General features: G+C 30.0%; 1 protein-coding gene across 4 annotated transcripts in view; it reads left to right on the top strand.

Annotated features, from left to right (window-relative positions):
* LOC118182411 (zinc phosphodiesterase ELAC protein 2-like) overlaps window positions 1-7,769 on the top strand; it is a 100,466-nt gene extending 92,697 nt beyond the window's left edge. For 3 of the 4 annotated variants that reach the window (XM_085816741.1, XM_085816738.1, XM_085816749.1), the window contains 3 exons: window positions 3,350-3,428; window positions 5,679-5,823; window positions 7,600-7,769. In XM_085816741.1, coding sequence (XP_085672867.1) covers window positions 3,350-3,428; window positions 5,679-5,823; window positions 7,600-7,746 — 371 coding nt within the window. In that variant the 3' untranslated portion in view covers window positions 7,747-7,769. Of the gene's footprint in view, window positions 1-3,349; window positions 3,429-5,678; window positions 5,824-7,599 lie in introns of those variants that run through there. The other variant, XR_015041143.1, reaches the window with a different exon arrangement.
* Window positions 7,770-16,744: the final 8,975 nt, after the last annotated feature.

Genomic DNA, 16,744 nt, shown 5'->3' with positions numbered 1-16,744 from the left:
CAGTATGCATTGAACTTATTTGAAGTTATATGTATCTAGATTTGATTAAAATATTACTTTTAATTAAGAATGATAATTATTATGCTCTGACTTACCTTAAGTGAAAAGTACATCTTTTATGTAGCAACAGAAAATCTACTTTTTCATCAACATTTAAGGATAATTATATTGAAATAATTGGGCTTTCTCTTTAAACTAAATAGGCTTTAAGAATTATCCATTTTTACAGATTTTCATGTAGATCCCCCAAACATATTTATTATTTTTAATACTATTGCAGAGTTGCCAACTCTCCCGATTTTCGACCGCTCTCCCGCCAACCTGTTTTGCAATATATTTCTCCCAACTTTTTCTTGTTCTTAAAATTTCTCACGAATTTTATGGAATTTGGCTTAATACTTCATTATATGAACAAAACAAAAAGTGATTTTGGACGTCTAAAAGCAATTGAATTTTCTCTAAATTATATCTAAAACAAAACCTTTTGAATCAGATGAGACTTTCTGCTTTGTGAGTGAGAGCATACGTATCCAGAAACGTCGTTCTCCAGTTCTCCAATGGATATCAAGCTCCACTGTGTGGGATCTGGCATATATTAGCCAATGAGTACAAAGCAAGCTCAAGGCTGTTATTTGGATGTTCTTTAGTTATTTCGTTCATCTTGTCCTGAGTTGTGTGAATACACGTGCCTTTGGGAAATAGTTTTAGAAATTATCATCTTTTGTTATGTCTGTGAGAAAGGTGAAATACTCGTGTACGTTTCAAAAATTGTACACAGTTGATTTTCCTTCCATTATTTCCTCGAGGAAATGTAATAAATTTGCGATGTGTACCTACGCGTGGTGGAAGGGGGATGTTCTCAAATGTTTTGCGTACACAAGGACAACATGAGTTGTTTTGAAAAAAAACGAAAAATTGAATTTTTCTTCGAAAACGAAGGACCAAAGAGTTATTAATGCAGAATGTCTGTTCTCTGCCTTTTTACTGGAGCACAACCTGCCACTGAATGCATCAAATCACGCTGCAGTTTTATGTAGAAAAATGTTTCCCGATAGTGAAATCGCTAAGAAATACTCAAGTGCAATTGTTAAAGAAATTAATCTGAAAAATAAATCTTCAGTTATTGATTGCATTAAAACAGCTCCGTTCTGCCTCTCTAGGGATGAAATAATAATACCGATTCAAAAAACTGTATCCAATTTTTTTTTTTAATCCAGAGTCTTCAGAAACTGAGTGCAGTTTACTTTCTGTCCCCACTGTAGAAGGACATTGAACAGGCTTTAATATAGCACAGCTAATTATTTAGGCTTGAAGACTGGTGTTGCAGGCATCTTAAGAAAGGAAATGTTTCAGATTTGCAGATTATGAGGTGCACCTGCCACTTTTTAAATTTAGCAGCTGAAAAAGGGGCAGCTTCTTTACAAATAAATGTGAACACATTGTTGATATTTATTATTATCTTGAAAGGAGTTCTAAAAGGAAGAAAAATTGAAACAGTTCCAACAGCTGCATAATACTGAAATGAGAAAAATTTTGAAACATGTGTGTACATGCTGGCTGTCTTTAAAGAAATGGTTATCTAGAATCCTCAATCAATAGAACCTACTTCTTGCATTTTTAAAAAAAGTAAATGCTTCGAGAGTTAAGATAAAAGGCTCTATTGAAAGTTATGAAATACCTAAAGTAAATGGAGATGTAGTTACTACTTCCATTTATAAAAATAGGTTTGAGAAAAATAACTTCTGCACCGTTCAGCAATTCAACTGGCAGTTCTCAAAATAAAAAAATTGCTCAACACACGAAACATTTTCCGATTACTGTAAGTTTATCTTGTGAAGAACGAATATTTATGTTTTTTTCTTCGGACCTTAACAAAGCATTTTGCTTTTTTTTTACAAATCGTTTTGCCATCATTCGATGTTCTTAACACAGTTCTACAAAGCAGAATTCCATTAATTCGTGTTTTGCCATCAATGATTTATGATCTGTTTACAAACATTTTAACAAAGTTTCTAAAACCAGTCTGTGTTTTGTCTTGTAATTTAATATATGATGTGATTTATGGTGAAATAGAAAATCAGAAGAAAGTTGAAGATTTGGTAATAGGAGCTGCAACTACAAAAGTAGTGAAAGAACTTTCAGAAGAAGACAAAAATAAGTTTTATCTTCATGTTAGAAGTTACTTCAATTGAGTATGTGATGATAACATACTATATAAATTTCCAATCAACGATGAAATGATTTTGCATGCTAAAGCTGCTGATGTTTATGCTCTAGCAAATGCATCTTTGTCTGATATAAGTACTTTCTGAACAGATTTCCTGTTTTACTTCATTTAGTCATGAAAGATGATGATATATTGCAGTCGCAATTTTGCAGTTTACAATTAGAAAACTTGGATGAAGTTATAAAATCGGCTAGGATTGACACCCAATGGAGTTTAATTGGAAAACTGAAAGGTGCTGATGGAGTTTTAAAATATAGTGAACTGTCTAGAATTATGTTGGCCATTTTGGCAGTTCCCCGTCGTAATGTAGAGTGTGAGAGGATTTTTCAGTGCTCGAAAATGAGGACTAAATTAAATCGAATATTAGTGATGACACATTAGAAAAACTTTTATTAGCAAAAGCAGGCCTATGTGGCAATTGCTATGAACAAAATTATGACGTTTCTTTCTTAACGAAAGCGAAATCTGCCACTGTTCATAACATTTGTATGAAAACTGATTAAAGTCTCTTCCCCCCCCCCTTAAATGATGCAAGTAAAAAAAATGTTTTTTATGTATAAGGTATTTTTGTGTTGCTGTCATTTAAGAATTATTAACTATTTAAAGTTAATTCATTATTGAAAACTATATTTTTATCATTTAAAAAGTCTTTTTAACATTGTGACAAATCTCCTGATCTCAAAAAAACTCCTGATTTTTGAGTGTCATAGGTTGGCAAGTATGCTATTACCATTTATAAAATTTTGATTTTGCAAAATTACAAAATTTTGATCTTATAAATGTTTTTACAACATATAAAAGTTCTTAAAATTGATAGTCTTCTCTTAAAAATTAAGTCCTATGTATTATGAATTAACAGCTTTTCAAAGGTATGCATGGATCTCATTGTCAATTTGTTAAATATGTTAATAAATAGGTGGGGCTTGAATAACTATTTATTAATTTAGGATTTTATTTGACTCAAGACAAGTCTTCTGTCAAGTGCTGTGTAAGAAATTTAAATTCCATTTTTCTTCAGATTTATCCTGTATTTCTGATATTTGGAGTAAACCAGTAAAGTTTTCTATTTTGTTTGATGAAACTAAAAGTAATTGATGTGAAATCATTGTTTATCTTTTACAGGTGATGGTTGTTCTTTATTAATTCATGAAGCTACAATGGAAGATGAACTTGCAGATGAAGCTGTTATGAAAAAGCACAGGTAAAAAATAAAAGTATCTTTTAGAGTAATATGCAGAGTGTTTCTAACTTAGTGCAATATTTGCTAAGGGTTGGTAGAAAACACCAAAGCAATCAATGTTTACTACACAATGATATAGTTATGCATTAGAAGACACACGCATAAAAGCAGAGGTTTTCGCAGGCACGAATGGTGGGCTGGCATGAATTACTTGATATTCCTTCAATGTTACAGCAGAACTGTTGCAGCATCTGCTGCCACCCATCCACCTGAAAATGTGATTCCAACATGATGGCATACCAACACAACATGTGTATTACATACATGCCATGTTTTCATGCGAGTGGATTTATTTTCTGATGGAGATCTGTGTTTTAAGCCCCCATGCTCATTTTAACTGTCTTCTCTGGTGATTTAATTTCATGAGAACGTCTGAAATCCTTCATGTACAAGACTCCCATGAGCATCTTGTTATCAAGTTTTCAGTAATTCCCACAGAAGTTCGTGATATGCCTTCCATTTTCCAGACTACATGGGAATTCTTGCATTAACCATGCAAAGCTTGCATAAAGAGTAACTGTCACCATTTTAAACTGATTTTATAAGTGTACTTGTCTGTACAAGTGATTTCATTTGAACCTTTTGTTTGTAATATTCTGTAATTTTTTGCAGTACTAATTGAATTATATTCTTTCATATCAAGCAATTATTGATGTTTGTTTGTCATCATTAATCAGTCACAATCTTTATCTTGATGTTTCATGCCTTTTATGCTTTCCCCTTGAATCAAATTGTATGTATATGCTAAAATGGAATACATCCTGTAGCATATAATCACTGCACTTATGACAATTCATTCTATGATGAAAACTGTTTGTTTTATTTTCTTCTGTCAGCCGTCCTTGTTTATTGCATTATTTTAAAAAAAACTTTGTGTATATACATAAATCTTGGCTTTAAATTTCTTGAAAAGTTTATTATGAAAATAAACTATTTGAGTTAAGTCATTGAAGAAGATTTTTGCATTAATTGAATGAAAATACTGTTATAATTAAGTAATTTGTGAAGAAAAATTATGATAATTTTAAATAATTCATTTCATAAAGAAAACAGAATTATGCTTATTTCTGATAATAAGCAGAGCCTTTTACTTGGATCAATTCATCTAAACTAGTACTGCAGAAATATAATATTAGCTGTAAATAATTTGATTTTATAAAGTAATATACATTGAAAAAATTTCATAAGCCTTTTACAAACTTTTCAAAGTTACTTGTATAATCTATTATTAACTGTTAAAAAAGCACATTTATAAAATACCTTTTATTTTTGATTAATTAAGTTGAATATATTCAAAAGTAATTATTTTATATTTTGTATTGCAGTAATTTAGTGACAAAAAAATCCAGTACTGTAGGTGTGGATTAATTTTAAACATTTTTATTTATGTTTAATTTAAAATGAGAATAATTTAGACTGAAATAAATAAATAAATAAGTTGAATATAATGTTAATCAGGTAATTAAATGTATATAACCATATGTTACATAATGAAGTATATATGTACTTTTGTTGAAAATACGAATCTGTGTTGCAGAAAGGCAATTTGCTCACATTACATATCTTACAACTAAGCATAATTTTAATGTATTTTTGCATTTGCTAGTTGTAAAAAAATACTTTTTAATAAAGATAAATTGTAAAAATTAATAACTGTAGTAACCGAATGTGGTTGACTCCCAAATGGATTGCCTTAATTGTGAAGTGTTGGAAAAATTTTTATTTCCTCATTGACTGCTATTGAAATGCATGATTAATGTACGCTATAACATGGTTGTTTCTATTTGTCTCAACTTCTTATTCTAAATGTTGATCCAGTGTTCATAACAAATTATGTATATCTCTGACTAAAATTTCTTAAAATAAAGGTAAATTTTTAGTAGTATTTTTCGGTTAATTATTATATGATGTTTCCCTCTTATCTATGATTTTGTTTCTAACTGCTGTCAGATGAATCATGAATATCACCCCCTGTTAATTACCTAACTAATCAAGATTCTGTTATATGCTAACTGTAGCAAAGGAGAAAAATTATTTAGCAGAAAATATGTAGAACAAATCAATATAAAATTAGGTTTTATAAAGTATTATTGTGATATTTACAAATTTTTATAAGAATTTATTTGAAAATAATTTTATTAAATGTATTTTTTAAAAGGAAGAAATGTTTCAAAAATCATAGTATATTTTGAATTTATTTCATTATTTCAGCACAACGAGTCAAGCTATCCAAGTTGGTGAAATGATGAAGTCTAAATATACTTTGTTAACTCATTTCAGTCAACGATATGCTAAAGTTCCTGTATTTAGTGAAAAATTTCATAGCTATATAGGATGTGCTTTTGATAATATGAGGGTAATTAGTACTTTTTCTTGGTAATTTATTATTTTTGAATACTTTCTGTGTGTACTTTTTGTGAATGGCTATGAAAAATGCTTTAATTCCTGTTTTATTTTTATGATACTTTAATTTTATTGTCCATGACTTTAAAAATATGTTTGTCAACTCTATAGAAAAATCTGTGCAAATTCTAATCAAGGACTGATATCTTAATATGTGTATATTATATAGATATTAATAGAACATAAACTATATTTACTGTTTGTTTATTGCAGGTTTTATCTGAATAATATTAATTTTTAAGTGATACCGACCTTGATGCACATTATTATGTGAAATATATCAATCTCCGAATAGATCACCATTTGATTTCAAAATTTTTAAGGAACTAAGCCTTTATCTATCCAATTCTTAAAATAATAATTCTTTCTTTTAGGTACATTTAATATTCTATTCTCATGAAATGTTTAGTCAGTAGCTTGGAAAGTTAATCAAAGTGTGATGCTTACAATTGAAATTGTATTTATCAGCAGTGAGCATTTGCCAACTTTTGAAATTTTTGGACACTGGTAACAAGCAATTAAACTAGTCTTGAAACCATCAAAAACAATTGCCTAAAAATCATGCTTATTTGGAAACCTATGTAAGGAATAGCAAGTAGAGTAATCAAGAAGTATGTTTAAATGCCAGAATAAAAGTAGTTTGATTTAAGATATAATACTCTGCAATCTAGAATTGGCGCTTTTGAATTATAAAAAAATACAAGTACATTCATCTGCTGTGTCATGAACAGTGGCATCAGGAGATTTTTACTGATATGTAGAGGTCAAAACCAAGACAGTAGATAAGTGCAAAAACTGCAGTGAAGGAGCAAATGAGAGTAAGAAAGGCCAGCAAGTAGGAGTAAATTCTGCTTCTCCCATGGTAGTACATTGATGATGAGAATTGTAAAGCTAAATGACAAAAGCTCCATGTGACTTGAAGTTGACTAGCAATGGTCAAGAATAATAATTTATATATGCCCTTCAGTCTTTAAACCAGCAAATCCTGCAATACCTCAGCAGCTTACTAAACTATAAGCAGACTATGTAAAAATTACAGAGAGACACACATTTTTTCAAAGTATTGCATGTGCTTAAAATGTTATATACCATTAAGGCTTTGATCTTCTAACATTTTTCTATGTAATCCTTTGATAAACACAAGCTGAATATTTAAAATCTGTAAACTTCAGAAGAGTTTACCTCTACAGAAGATTAATGTATAATTATTTCAATATAAGATAATTACATTTTACCAGTGTTAATCAGTGGGCTTATTTATTTGTTTATTTTAAAAATAAGCTTATAAATATATTTTTGTTAATATAATAATTATAAATATATAACATGTATAATTATTATATTTATAAAAGATCATGAACTTAAAGTATTCATAATTTTAATTGCACCATAAATTTCAAAAGTTTAAACTATATTGTTTCCTTCTGTAATAAATAATGTAATATGGATGGTAGATAATTTTTTTAAATAATTTTATGGATTGTCAATCATAAATTAATTTATAACATTTTGGATTAAAATCAATGCTTTTTATTGTTTTCAAGAGCATGCATCATCTAAAAATAATGCAGTTTTACCAGTTTGAATTACCTGTCATCATTGTTTCTGCTAGATAATTTATGTGTCTCTTATGGTAGTACATTTACTGTGCAGTTGCATAAAAATAAGTATGTTTTATGTACACTTTCTTTTGGATCATTTTTTTAATATTAAATTTGTTATTTTTTAGGTTACACCAAATGAACTGTACATTTTACCATTACTAATTCCAGCTCTAAAATGTCTGTTTGCAGAAGATATTGAGGAGCAACAAATAAAAGGGCATAAGCGTCGGAAAAAATTAAAATTAATTCAATCTGTATTAGCACAGGAATAAAGATATTTTCAGAAGAAAAAAAATTACGCATTCTTCTTTTCTCATGTTGAATGTGTATTATATCTATCTATATCTATAAAGGTCTTTTTAACTAGTTCTGCGTTGAATAGAACCAACTGCTATTTTTACCTACATTTTGAAACTATTTTAGAATCAGTATCTCCCAATCAACCAATATTAGGACTTAAATGTTCATCATGTCAATATATGTTCTGAATAATGTTCTCCTATGACTCAGCTCATTTGTATGAGTATATTTTCAAAGTAACTGAACTGGTATTTTATTGAAACTTTTTTATATTATTCAATAACCATGAAAATTATTTTAATGATAACTTATTCCAATTATTTTTAAAAATATTTGACATTAATTTTTACCTTTTATTAGGATAATCAGCACCATTTTATATTTACAAATTATTCCTCTTTCTTAATTTAGGATAAATGGACTTTAGGTGAATGGATGGTTTAATATGAGTATTTGACATGTAAGGGGGAAAATAAGAATATTTAGTATTAAATTAGAAATACAAACCATGAAAATTTTAGCACTGATTGTACTAAGATTTATTTTACATTTTCGAACATTATCTCAAACTACCATTCAAGATAAGGATAACAAGACAACTAGGTTTCGATTCATAGTAAAGCATTGTTGTATAATTCTAAACTAAATGAGTGGACTGTATAAAAAGAATACAAACAACTATATTAACAGTAATTACTAATTAAGTATTACTATATGCTCTGGCATGTTATTTTGCGAGATCCATTGGCTAAGTGATAGTTTTCTCTGTCTCTCTACAATAGGTAATGACGTATTCTAACTAATGCTGCCGCCATTGAAATATGTAAACTATAAACATACAATACATAACAACTAATTCTAGAGTTCAAATACAAAAGTTAATATTTAGTTTTCCATCCTGTAATAATAAAAAGATAATTTGAAATATATAAAAAAGAATATAAACCTTTTCAAGAACATAAACCAATTCACCATGGTACTCTCTTACTTGCTGTTTTAAAATAGTTTCATTTCAATATGAAGCACAGTTTTTAATAAGAACACAATAATGTAAAACTAAGCAATTATCCTCGAGTGGCAGTAAACAAAATTTTACTAATACATCGAATATATACACCATAATATGTTTTCACTGTAATAACTCTGGTTTTTGTCTCTTTACCAGGTAAAACTTCTATAATTCTAACTAACGATCATTTAAATGGTGTAAAATTATCTTCCTTTAACACAACCAATATACCTTCATTTAAATATTCTTTATTAATAAACTTTTTGGTGTGCTGTTGAAGATGATTTAAATAATCACTTTGCCAACTTTTCCAAATAATTTGAATGAACTTGGTAATAATCTGCCATTTAAAAAAACTATAATCTGTAAGATGAGACAGATCAGGTTCCAGATAAGAAGTAATGGTATGTCTGATTAAAAAATGAGGCCTCAAGATTGTTTGCATCTGTTGATAAATAAGTTACACCCCTAAATGTATTGCTTTAGTTAAACATCTAAATATAGCAAAATACACTTTTGCATAACTATCCTTTCTCTGATTTTGTACCTGAGGAATGAACCAGAAAAATCAAGTCCACAGATGTTAAATACAAACCGTGGGTTAATTCTTTCAGCAGATAAGATTTCTTATAAATTGTTCACATACAGTTAGTTTAACTTGAAAACTTCACATGTGCATGTTCAATCCATTGAGCTATTATCTTGACAATTAATAACACAAAATTTACTTCGAATCTAATGTAGTAAAGTTCATACACCAAGTTGCAAATGTTTAAACATGATAATACTCAAAAATTAATCTAGTAAATACATGACCATTTGACATTACATAAGGAAATTTTTTACAATAGGTCTTTTTACTCTTTCTCTACAATAAGTGATGCTTAACAAGCATGTTTCTGGTAGAGTTAATGAGTGTATGTATTCAATACCACAGTTCAACATACCAACTCAAAAAATTTTGTTGATTTTTTTTTCTTATATCTTAATTAGTGTATATATGCAAGTGTGTCTCATTTTAACATATTTGTTTTTGAGAAGGGGTCCACATTGTCCTCCTCTGTAAAAAATGTATAAAAACCAGTACTTTAGGGACAGTCTTCAGGAGTCTGAATTGCTCTACTGTAGTCATTTCCCATATAACTATAATTGTTTCCAAAAAAATTTATTTGTATTCACTCTTTCTTTTCAATGTATGAAATGAATTCAAAAAATAAGTTTCTATAGGAAGCAAACAAAAAAAAAATCGAAGAACCATTTATTGTAACAAATTCAGCATTGTTGAGCTATTTTTCAACATCTTCACCATCAGAATTAAGACACTTGTCTCACTGTGGAATCAACGTTTGCATTTCTGTGTTGTAGAATTCTCTTGCATGATCTCAAAATCAACCATCTGCACCTCTACATCACTTTAAAAATGCTAACTGGATAGCAATTTCTTGAGGTGTTAGAAAAGAAGAAATCACTGGGCATGAGGATATAGGACAGCTAGTGAAACATCTCCCAGCATAATCCTTGCTAAAGATATCTTGTTTGATTAGCCATATGAAGGAAGACATTATTTATTATGGATCAACACAACACCTGCACTGAGCATCTTGCATTTGTTTTTCTATGTGGCCTGTTGCAACTTCCGGTGTTTGATAGTAATGATCAGTGTTATTTCATATCTGGCCAATAATTAAATAAGCAAAATGTTCTTTGTGTCTCAGAATACCATGCATATCTATTTTCACACAGATGGAGTCTGTTTAAATTTTGTCTTGCACGGAGATCCATTGTGAAAGCCAATGTACTGATTCTGCTTGACTTCTGGGACAAAGTGAGCAAACCCATGTGTCATTGCCAATGATCATCCAATTGAAAACTTCATCACTGTAAGTACTGCTGCAGAAAAGCTAATGCTGATCTCATGTGTTTATTCTTCTATTCAGGTAACAAGTAATTTTGCACTCGCATGGAACACAGTTTTCAGAACAAGAGGTATTAACAACAAGGTATTGTATAGAAGAACAAGAGGTATTGTATATTGTAACAATTTAAAACAACAAGATGCTTGAAGAAAATTGTTGCCAAGTTCCATCATTGCAAAGTAATGGTTTTGCAAAATGTGATGCATACAAGGTCAGCTGCCTAGTGCTTTCCTCATCATGGCCATTTGGGCAACCTTTGGAAAATTGTCTGCGCCAACAGCACACTTTGTATATATGCTCATGATATTAGGCCCATATAACATAACTGATTGAGAATTCAGATCGATGCTACTTTCTATGCATTCAGAAATTTTATGAACCTAACCTCACAATTAATAGCCAAAATAATAATAATATTGGCCAACATTTTTGAGTTGCTAGGACTGATCAGAAAATGGAAACTGTCAGTCATAAAGTCACATCCTGAAACTGACAGGCATGGCTTTCCATCTGTTATCAGTGTGATTATTTTCTGGATGTGCCTCATATTTGCTTGTTAAATTTTTTAACTCATATTTAAATTTTAAATAATTTGTCCCTTCATGCTTTCTTTTATTTGTCTAGAATATTGTTTCTTTCTGTTGCTGATGTTATTTTCTATAAAAAATGTCTAACAATAAATTTAATATTATAATGATACTGGTTGCAATATATTCTATGTTGATAAGAACAGATCATTGATATATCCTATGATCTACAAAGCTATAGAAACAAATTCATAGGAAAATTTGTCAAACTGTGATCCCATCATTTAGCCTTCAACACACATTTCTTTTAATATTGTACATTTTTTAGATATTCACAACTTCTAGTTGCCTTTCAAGCATTTAACTTTTTAGTTCCTTTGTTACAGTTTTTCTGAAGTGTTCTTATAATAGTGGGAAGAGTATTAACCCGGGAAGACGCGCGTACCCCACACTCAAACAAATTCGCTGGCAATCTCCTCCTATAATCCGAAATGATTAGGTCCATCAGTAGCTGCCTTCAAAGTCATGTTCTATACGTCTCGAGAGGAAAATTCCGAGCATTTATTGTTGTTTAAATAATAGTTTGGGGTGTGTCGACACCCCACGCGCGCTTTCCTGTTACTATTTTTTAGTGTGAGCCATGGCGTGTGCAAGTTGCTCTGTTCGGTCTTTTCCTCATTTGATATATGATCAAGAAAGGAAAAGACTTCAAAAATTATTAGAGGGGGTTTCGTCAGATGAAGATTCTATAGAAGAAGAATTAGAAGATTCAGATAATGAAGACTTATTTAGTGATCATGAGTCTGAATCAGAAGAAGAGTGCGACTCTTCAGAAGACATTTCCTGTGATCAAACTATTTTATAGGAAAGGATAAAAATTAGCTCCAATAAGAGATTTATTTCAAACTTTTGTCAAGAATTGACAGAAATTATATCATGTAAGGAAATACGTGACTTTGAACGAAAAGCTAGAACCTTTTCGAGGACGATGCTCCTTTCGGCAGTATATACCTAAGAAACCTGCAACATATGGTATAAAGATATTTGCTATGGTTGATTCTAGAACCTTCTATGCTTTCAACATGGAAATTTACGCATGTCAGCAGCGGGCCGTACAAGAAAGTCTTCAGTTCTAGTGAAATAGGAAAGCGCATCCTAGCTCCATTATACAAATCTGGAAGAAACTTTCCTACAGACACTTGGTATACTAGTTATGATTTGGCCAATTTCTTACAGAAAATGATTTGATGAACCGCAAAAAAAGAAAAAAAATATATAATAAAGGAAATGTTACATGTACTCAAGAGAAAAAGACAGAAAATCAAAAACTATATGTGGGAAGTGTAAAAAAACGTGTCAAGAGCATTGTGAAATGGATGCTTCATGTATATATTGCAAAATATCTAATGCTTCTTGGGCCTAATTGATTTCAATACTAATTATTTAACTTGTTGTTCATGTAATAATTCTGAATAATTCGGATTATAATTGCCATTCACAAATAAAAAACAAACATTTCTCATAGAAATCAATGATTCCTAGACATCTGAAAAAAAATCATATATTTGTTATTAATTTTTAAAATTAGCATTATTTTAAATAATAAATATTGCAATTAATATAAAATGCATTTTTTACTGAATTGTAATAATATGTTTAATTTGTATGTCATTTAATTGCTTGGGGTGTGTTGACACCCCATGCGCATTCTCATGTTACATAATAGTAGTATAACATGGATGGACTCTGGATAGAATTTTACTCTCTTTAGTGGCGATGGTGGTTTTACTCTCTTTAGTGGCTATGGAGTCGATGGTGGTTTTACTCTCTTTAGTGGCTATGGAGGCGATGGTGGTTTTACTCTCTTTAGTGGCGATGGTGGCTATGGAGTCGATGGTGTGTAAGGAAACTTGATGTTGTCGGAGTTGAGTTAAAATATGTAATAATTTCAGATTATTATGATTTTGAAATGTTTAGTCATGTCATATATTTTTTTTCCTGTGATTCCTACTTTTATGAAACGAAAGATATGCTTTTTATGATGTTTTGGTGTATATACATTGTTTACAGCTTTTTTGTGAGCATATTGGCATAATAAGACATACTTATATTTTCGATTCTTGGGAATGTTTTGGACAAATTGTTGATATGTTCATTGCTTGGCGTGCCAATATGCACATAAACTATTTCAAATATCAAATTTATGTGCATACTGACACGAAAAGAAACGCATATTAACTGTGAATATTCTTCTTCTCTGAATATTTTGAGATTTTTTCGATATGGAGATATCTTCGTCTTCGTCTTGGATGGAGTGTTGATGTGTGCATTGCTTGGCGTGCCAATATGCACATAAACTATTTCAAATATCAAATTTATATGCATACTGACACGAAAAGAAACGCATATTAACTGTGAATATTCTTCTTCTTCTCTGAATATTTTGAGATTTTTTCGATATGGAGATATCTTCGTCTTGGATGGAGTGTTGATGTGTGCATTGCTTGGCGTGCCAGTACGCACATAAACTATTTCAAATATCAAATTTATGTGTGTACTGACACGAAAAGAAATGCATATTAACTGTGAATATTCTTCTTCTTCTCTGAATATTTTAAGATTTTTTCGATATGGAGATATCTTCGTCTTGGATGGAGTGTTGATGTGTGCATTGCTTGGCGTGCCAGTACGCACATAAACTATTTCAAAATATCAAATTTATGTGTGTACTTACACGAAAAGAAACGCATATTAACTGTGAATATTCTTCTTCTTCTCTGAATATTTTGAGATTTTTTCGATATGGAGATATCTTCGTCTTGGATGGAGTGTTGATGTGTGCATTGCTTGGCGTGCCAGTACGCACATAAACTATTTCAAAATATCAAATTTATGTGTGTACTGACACGAAAAGAAACGCATATTAATTGTAGACATTCGTTGGGAAAACAAAATATCGCTTTTTTCCTTCTGTATTTTTCCTTTTCCATCTTCATGAAATCTTTCCGTATTCGCTCTGCAAAAGAAACATTTATTTTGATGTTTAAAAAATGGGAAGGGAAAACAAAATTTGACTGATGCATATTGAATAAATTTTTTTTTTTAAATTTTGTACGTATCATAGAAATATATTAAAAAATGAGCAAATGCGTGAGATTTTCGGATCATGTCGATGTGATCTATATCCCCAAAAGTGAAGAACGAAGAGGTTTTTGGGAAATAGATGCTGAACGTTTTCGTCAAAGAATTGCGGAATTTGAAATACTTTTTAATAGACATATTTTGACATGCAGAAAGAAAAGAAGTGAAGAAATGTTCGAAAAAAAAGACTATATTAATAAGGCGTAACGATTAGATAACCTGATTTGACGAGTGTTTTTTAATTGATGAAGATGTCGAAAATAGAAATGAATTGGGAAAATTTTGGGAAGGAAAATGAACTAAGCGAAGAGATTATTAGAGATTTACAGAACATGGTGAATTGGACGACTATTTCAAAATATCAGAAATTAAGTGAAAGTTTTATTCTTGAATTTCAACACCTTGTGGATTGGGATAACATTTCAGCATATCAAACTTTATCTCAATCATTTATTGAAACCCACCAAGATGTCGTGAATTGGAAATTTATATCTAGATATCAGTCTTTATCAGAAGATTTTATGATTCAGTTTGTTCACAAAGTTGATTGGAAAGAAATTTCTCAGTATCAGGATTTGAGTGGAAAATTCATCAGAGATAATGCAGCAGTTTTGGATATGTCGCGTATTGCAAAATATCAAAAGCTGGATGAAGATACAATTGAGGAGCTAGAAGATGTCATTGACTGGAATCAAGTGCTAATTCATCAAGAAATATCAGAAGAGTTTATCTCAAGAAATATGCATAAAATATCTGAATGCGATGTAATACTAAACAAACATTTTTCTGAAAATGTAATAAATACATTATACAAGCGATTGGTTTTAAAATATTTAGCACATATTTGCAAGAAATTGTAAGGGGAAAAAATGATTTTTCTTGTGTTTTTTTAATATAATTTTCATGAATTGTTTGGAGAAGGTTCATTTGAGTTGTTGCTGTCGTAATAGAAAGACTATAAAAATGATGTGGACGTTACAAGATCGAAAAAAAAAATAATCTTAATTTGTCTCAGTGTTTGTATCATAGAAATTCTAATATACATATGTTTAAACTGTGTGAAAAGACAGGAAGAAGAGGAACCAAAAGTAGATTTGAACAAAACATCTTGCATATATTCTGAACATGTTGGGAGAAGAATATTTCTACATATTTGTATTAAGGATGGAAAAAGGATATATGATTTACGTTACTTTTGGAGAAATGAAACTGATTATTTGAAACCCGAAATTATTGGAGTACAGTTAAACCAAAATGAATTTAAGAAAGTTTGTTATCAATGTAAACATGTAATCTAAAGAAAAAATAATAAAAAAGATATGGATAAATTTGCAAAACTCTTGTGTTCTTTCTCTTTACTTTCTTCTATCTTTATTTATTTTTGAAAAAGCACACTTTTCATTCTACAGTAACATTTTTTTTTTTAAATTGTATGTTTATTTTTTTTTCCTAAAAAAAAAAATTCGAAAAACCATATACAATCAAATAGTCAATAAAGAATGAGGATCTGAAACATTTTTTTTTTTTTTTTTTTTTTTTTAAGAGAGAAATCCACAGCGATAAAACACAGATATAACAACGAAAAATTTATTTATTCGAGGAACATTATGCGGAGATGAGCTACATTACCTTCCGTTGTTGTTAAACGGTATTAAAACGATTTATTAAAAATAAAACTTATAAAAAAACACTGTTGAGAAGATGTTAAAGTTAAAACATCCAAGTTCGTGTTTGATTGTTGGTCCGAGTCAATCTGGAAAAACATCACTAGTTCGACAAATGATAAAAAATAATATCTTCGATATTCCGAAACAAAACATTAAGTGGTGTTATTCATATAGTGCACCATGGTTTCTAGAAGAACCAAATATTGAATTTATACACGGATTGCCAGAAGTATATGAAAATGGAGATTTGATAATCATAGATGATTTAATGCATCGATTAAATGAAAAAATTGCAGATTTATTCACAGCCGCATCTCATCATTGCAATATCAGTGTAATACTAATACTACAAAATTTATTCCCTCGTTTAAAAGTTATGAGAGACATTAGTCTTAATTCTCATTACATTATTTTATTTAAAAATGCAAGAGATATGAGTCAAATTAATTGTCTAGGAAGACAAATATATCCACGTAATTCACAATTTTTATTGGATGCTTATATAAAAGCTACTGCTGAACCATATAAATATTTAGTTATTGATTTACATCCCGAGATGGAGGAAGAGTATCGTCTGCGAGGGAATTTATTTCCTACTAATGAAGGAGTTTTTTGGATTTACCGTCCAAAATGAAAAAGAACTATCATTTTCTACAAGTGTTAGCCAAATCATCTCCTAATCAAAAACGAGCCTTACTGAGAATTGCAAA

This window comes from Stegodyphus dumicola, chromosome 1, assembly GCF_044657685.1.
Source record: "Stegodyphus dumicola isolate Sdum_Otavi_A_Nest chromosome 1, ASM4465768v1".
Classification (NCBI taxonomy): Eukaryota; Metazoa; Arthropoda; class Arachnida; order Araneae; family Eresidae; genus Stegodyphus; species Stegodyphus dumicola.
Note: the sequence above shows the minus strand (reverse complement) of the source record. Positions and strands in the feature narration are given on the sequence as shown.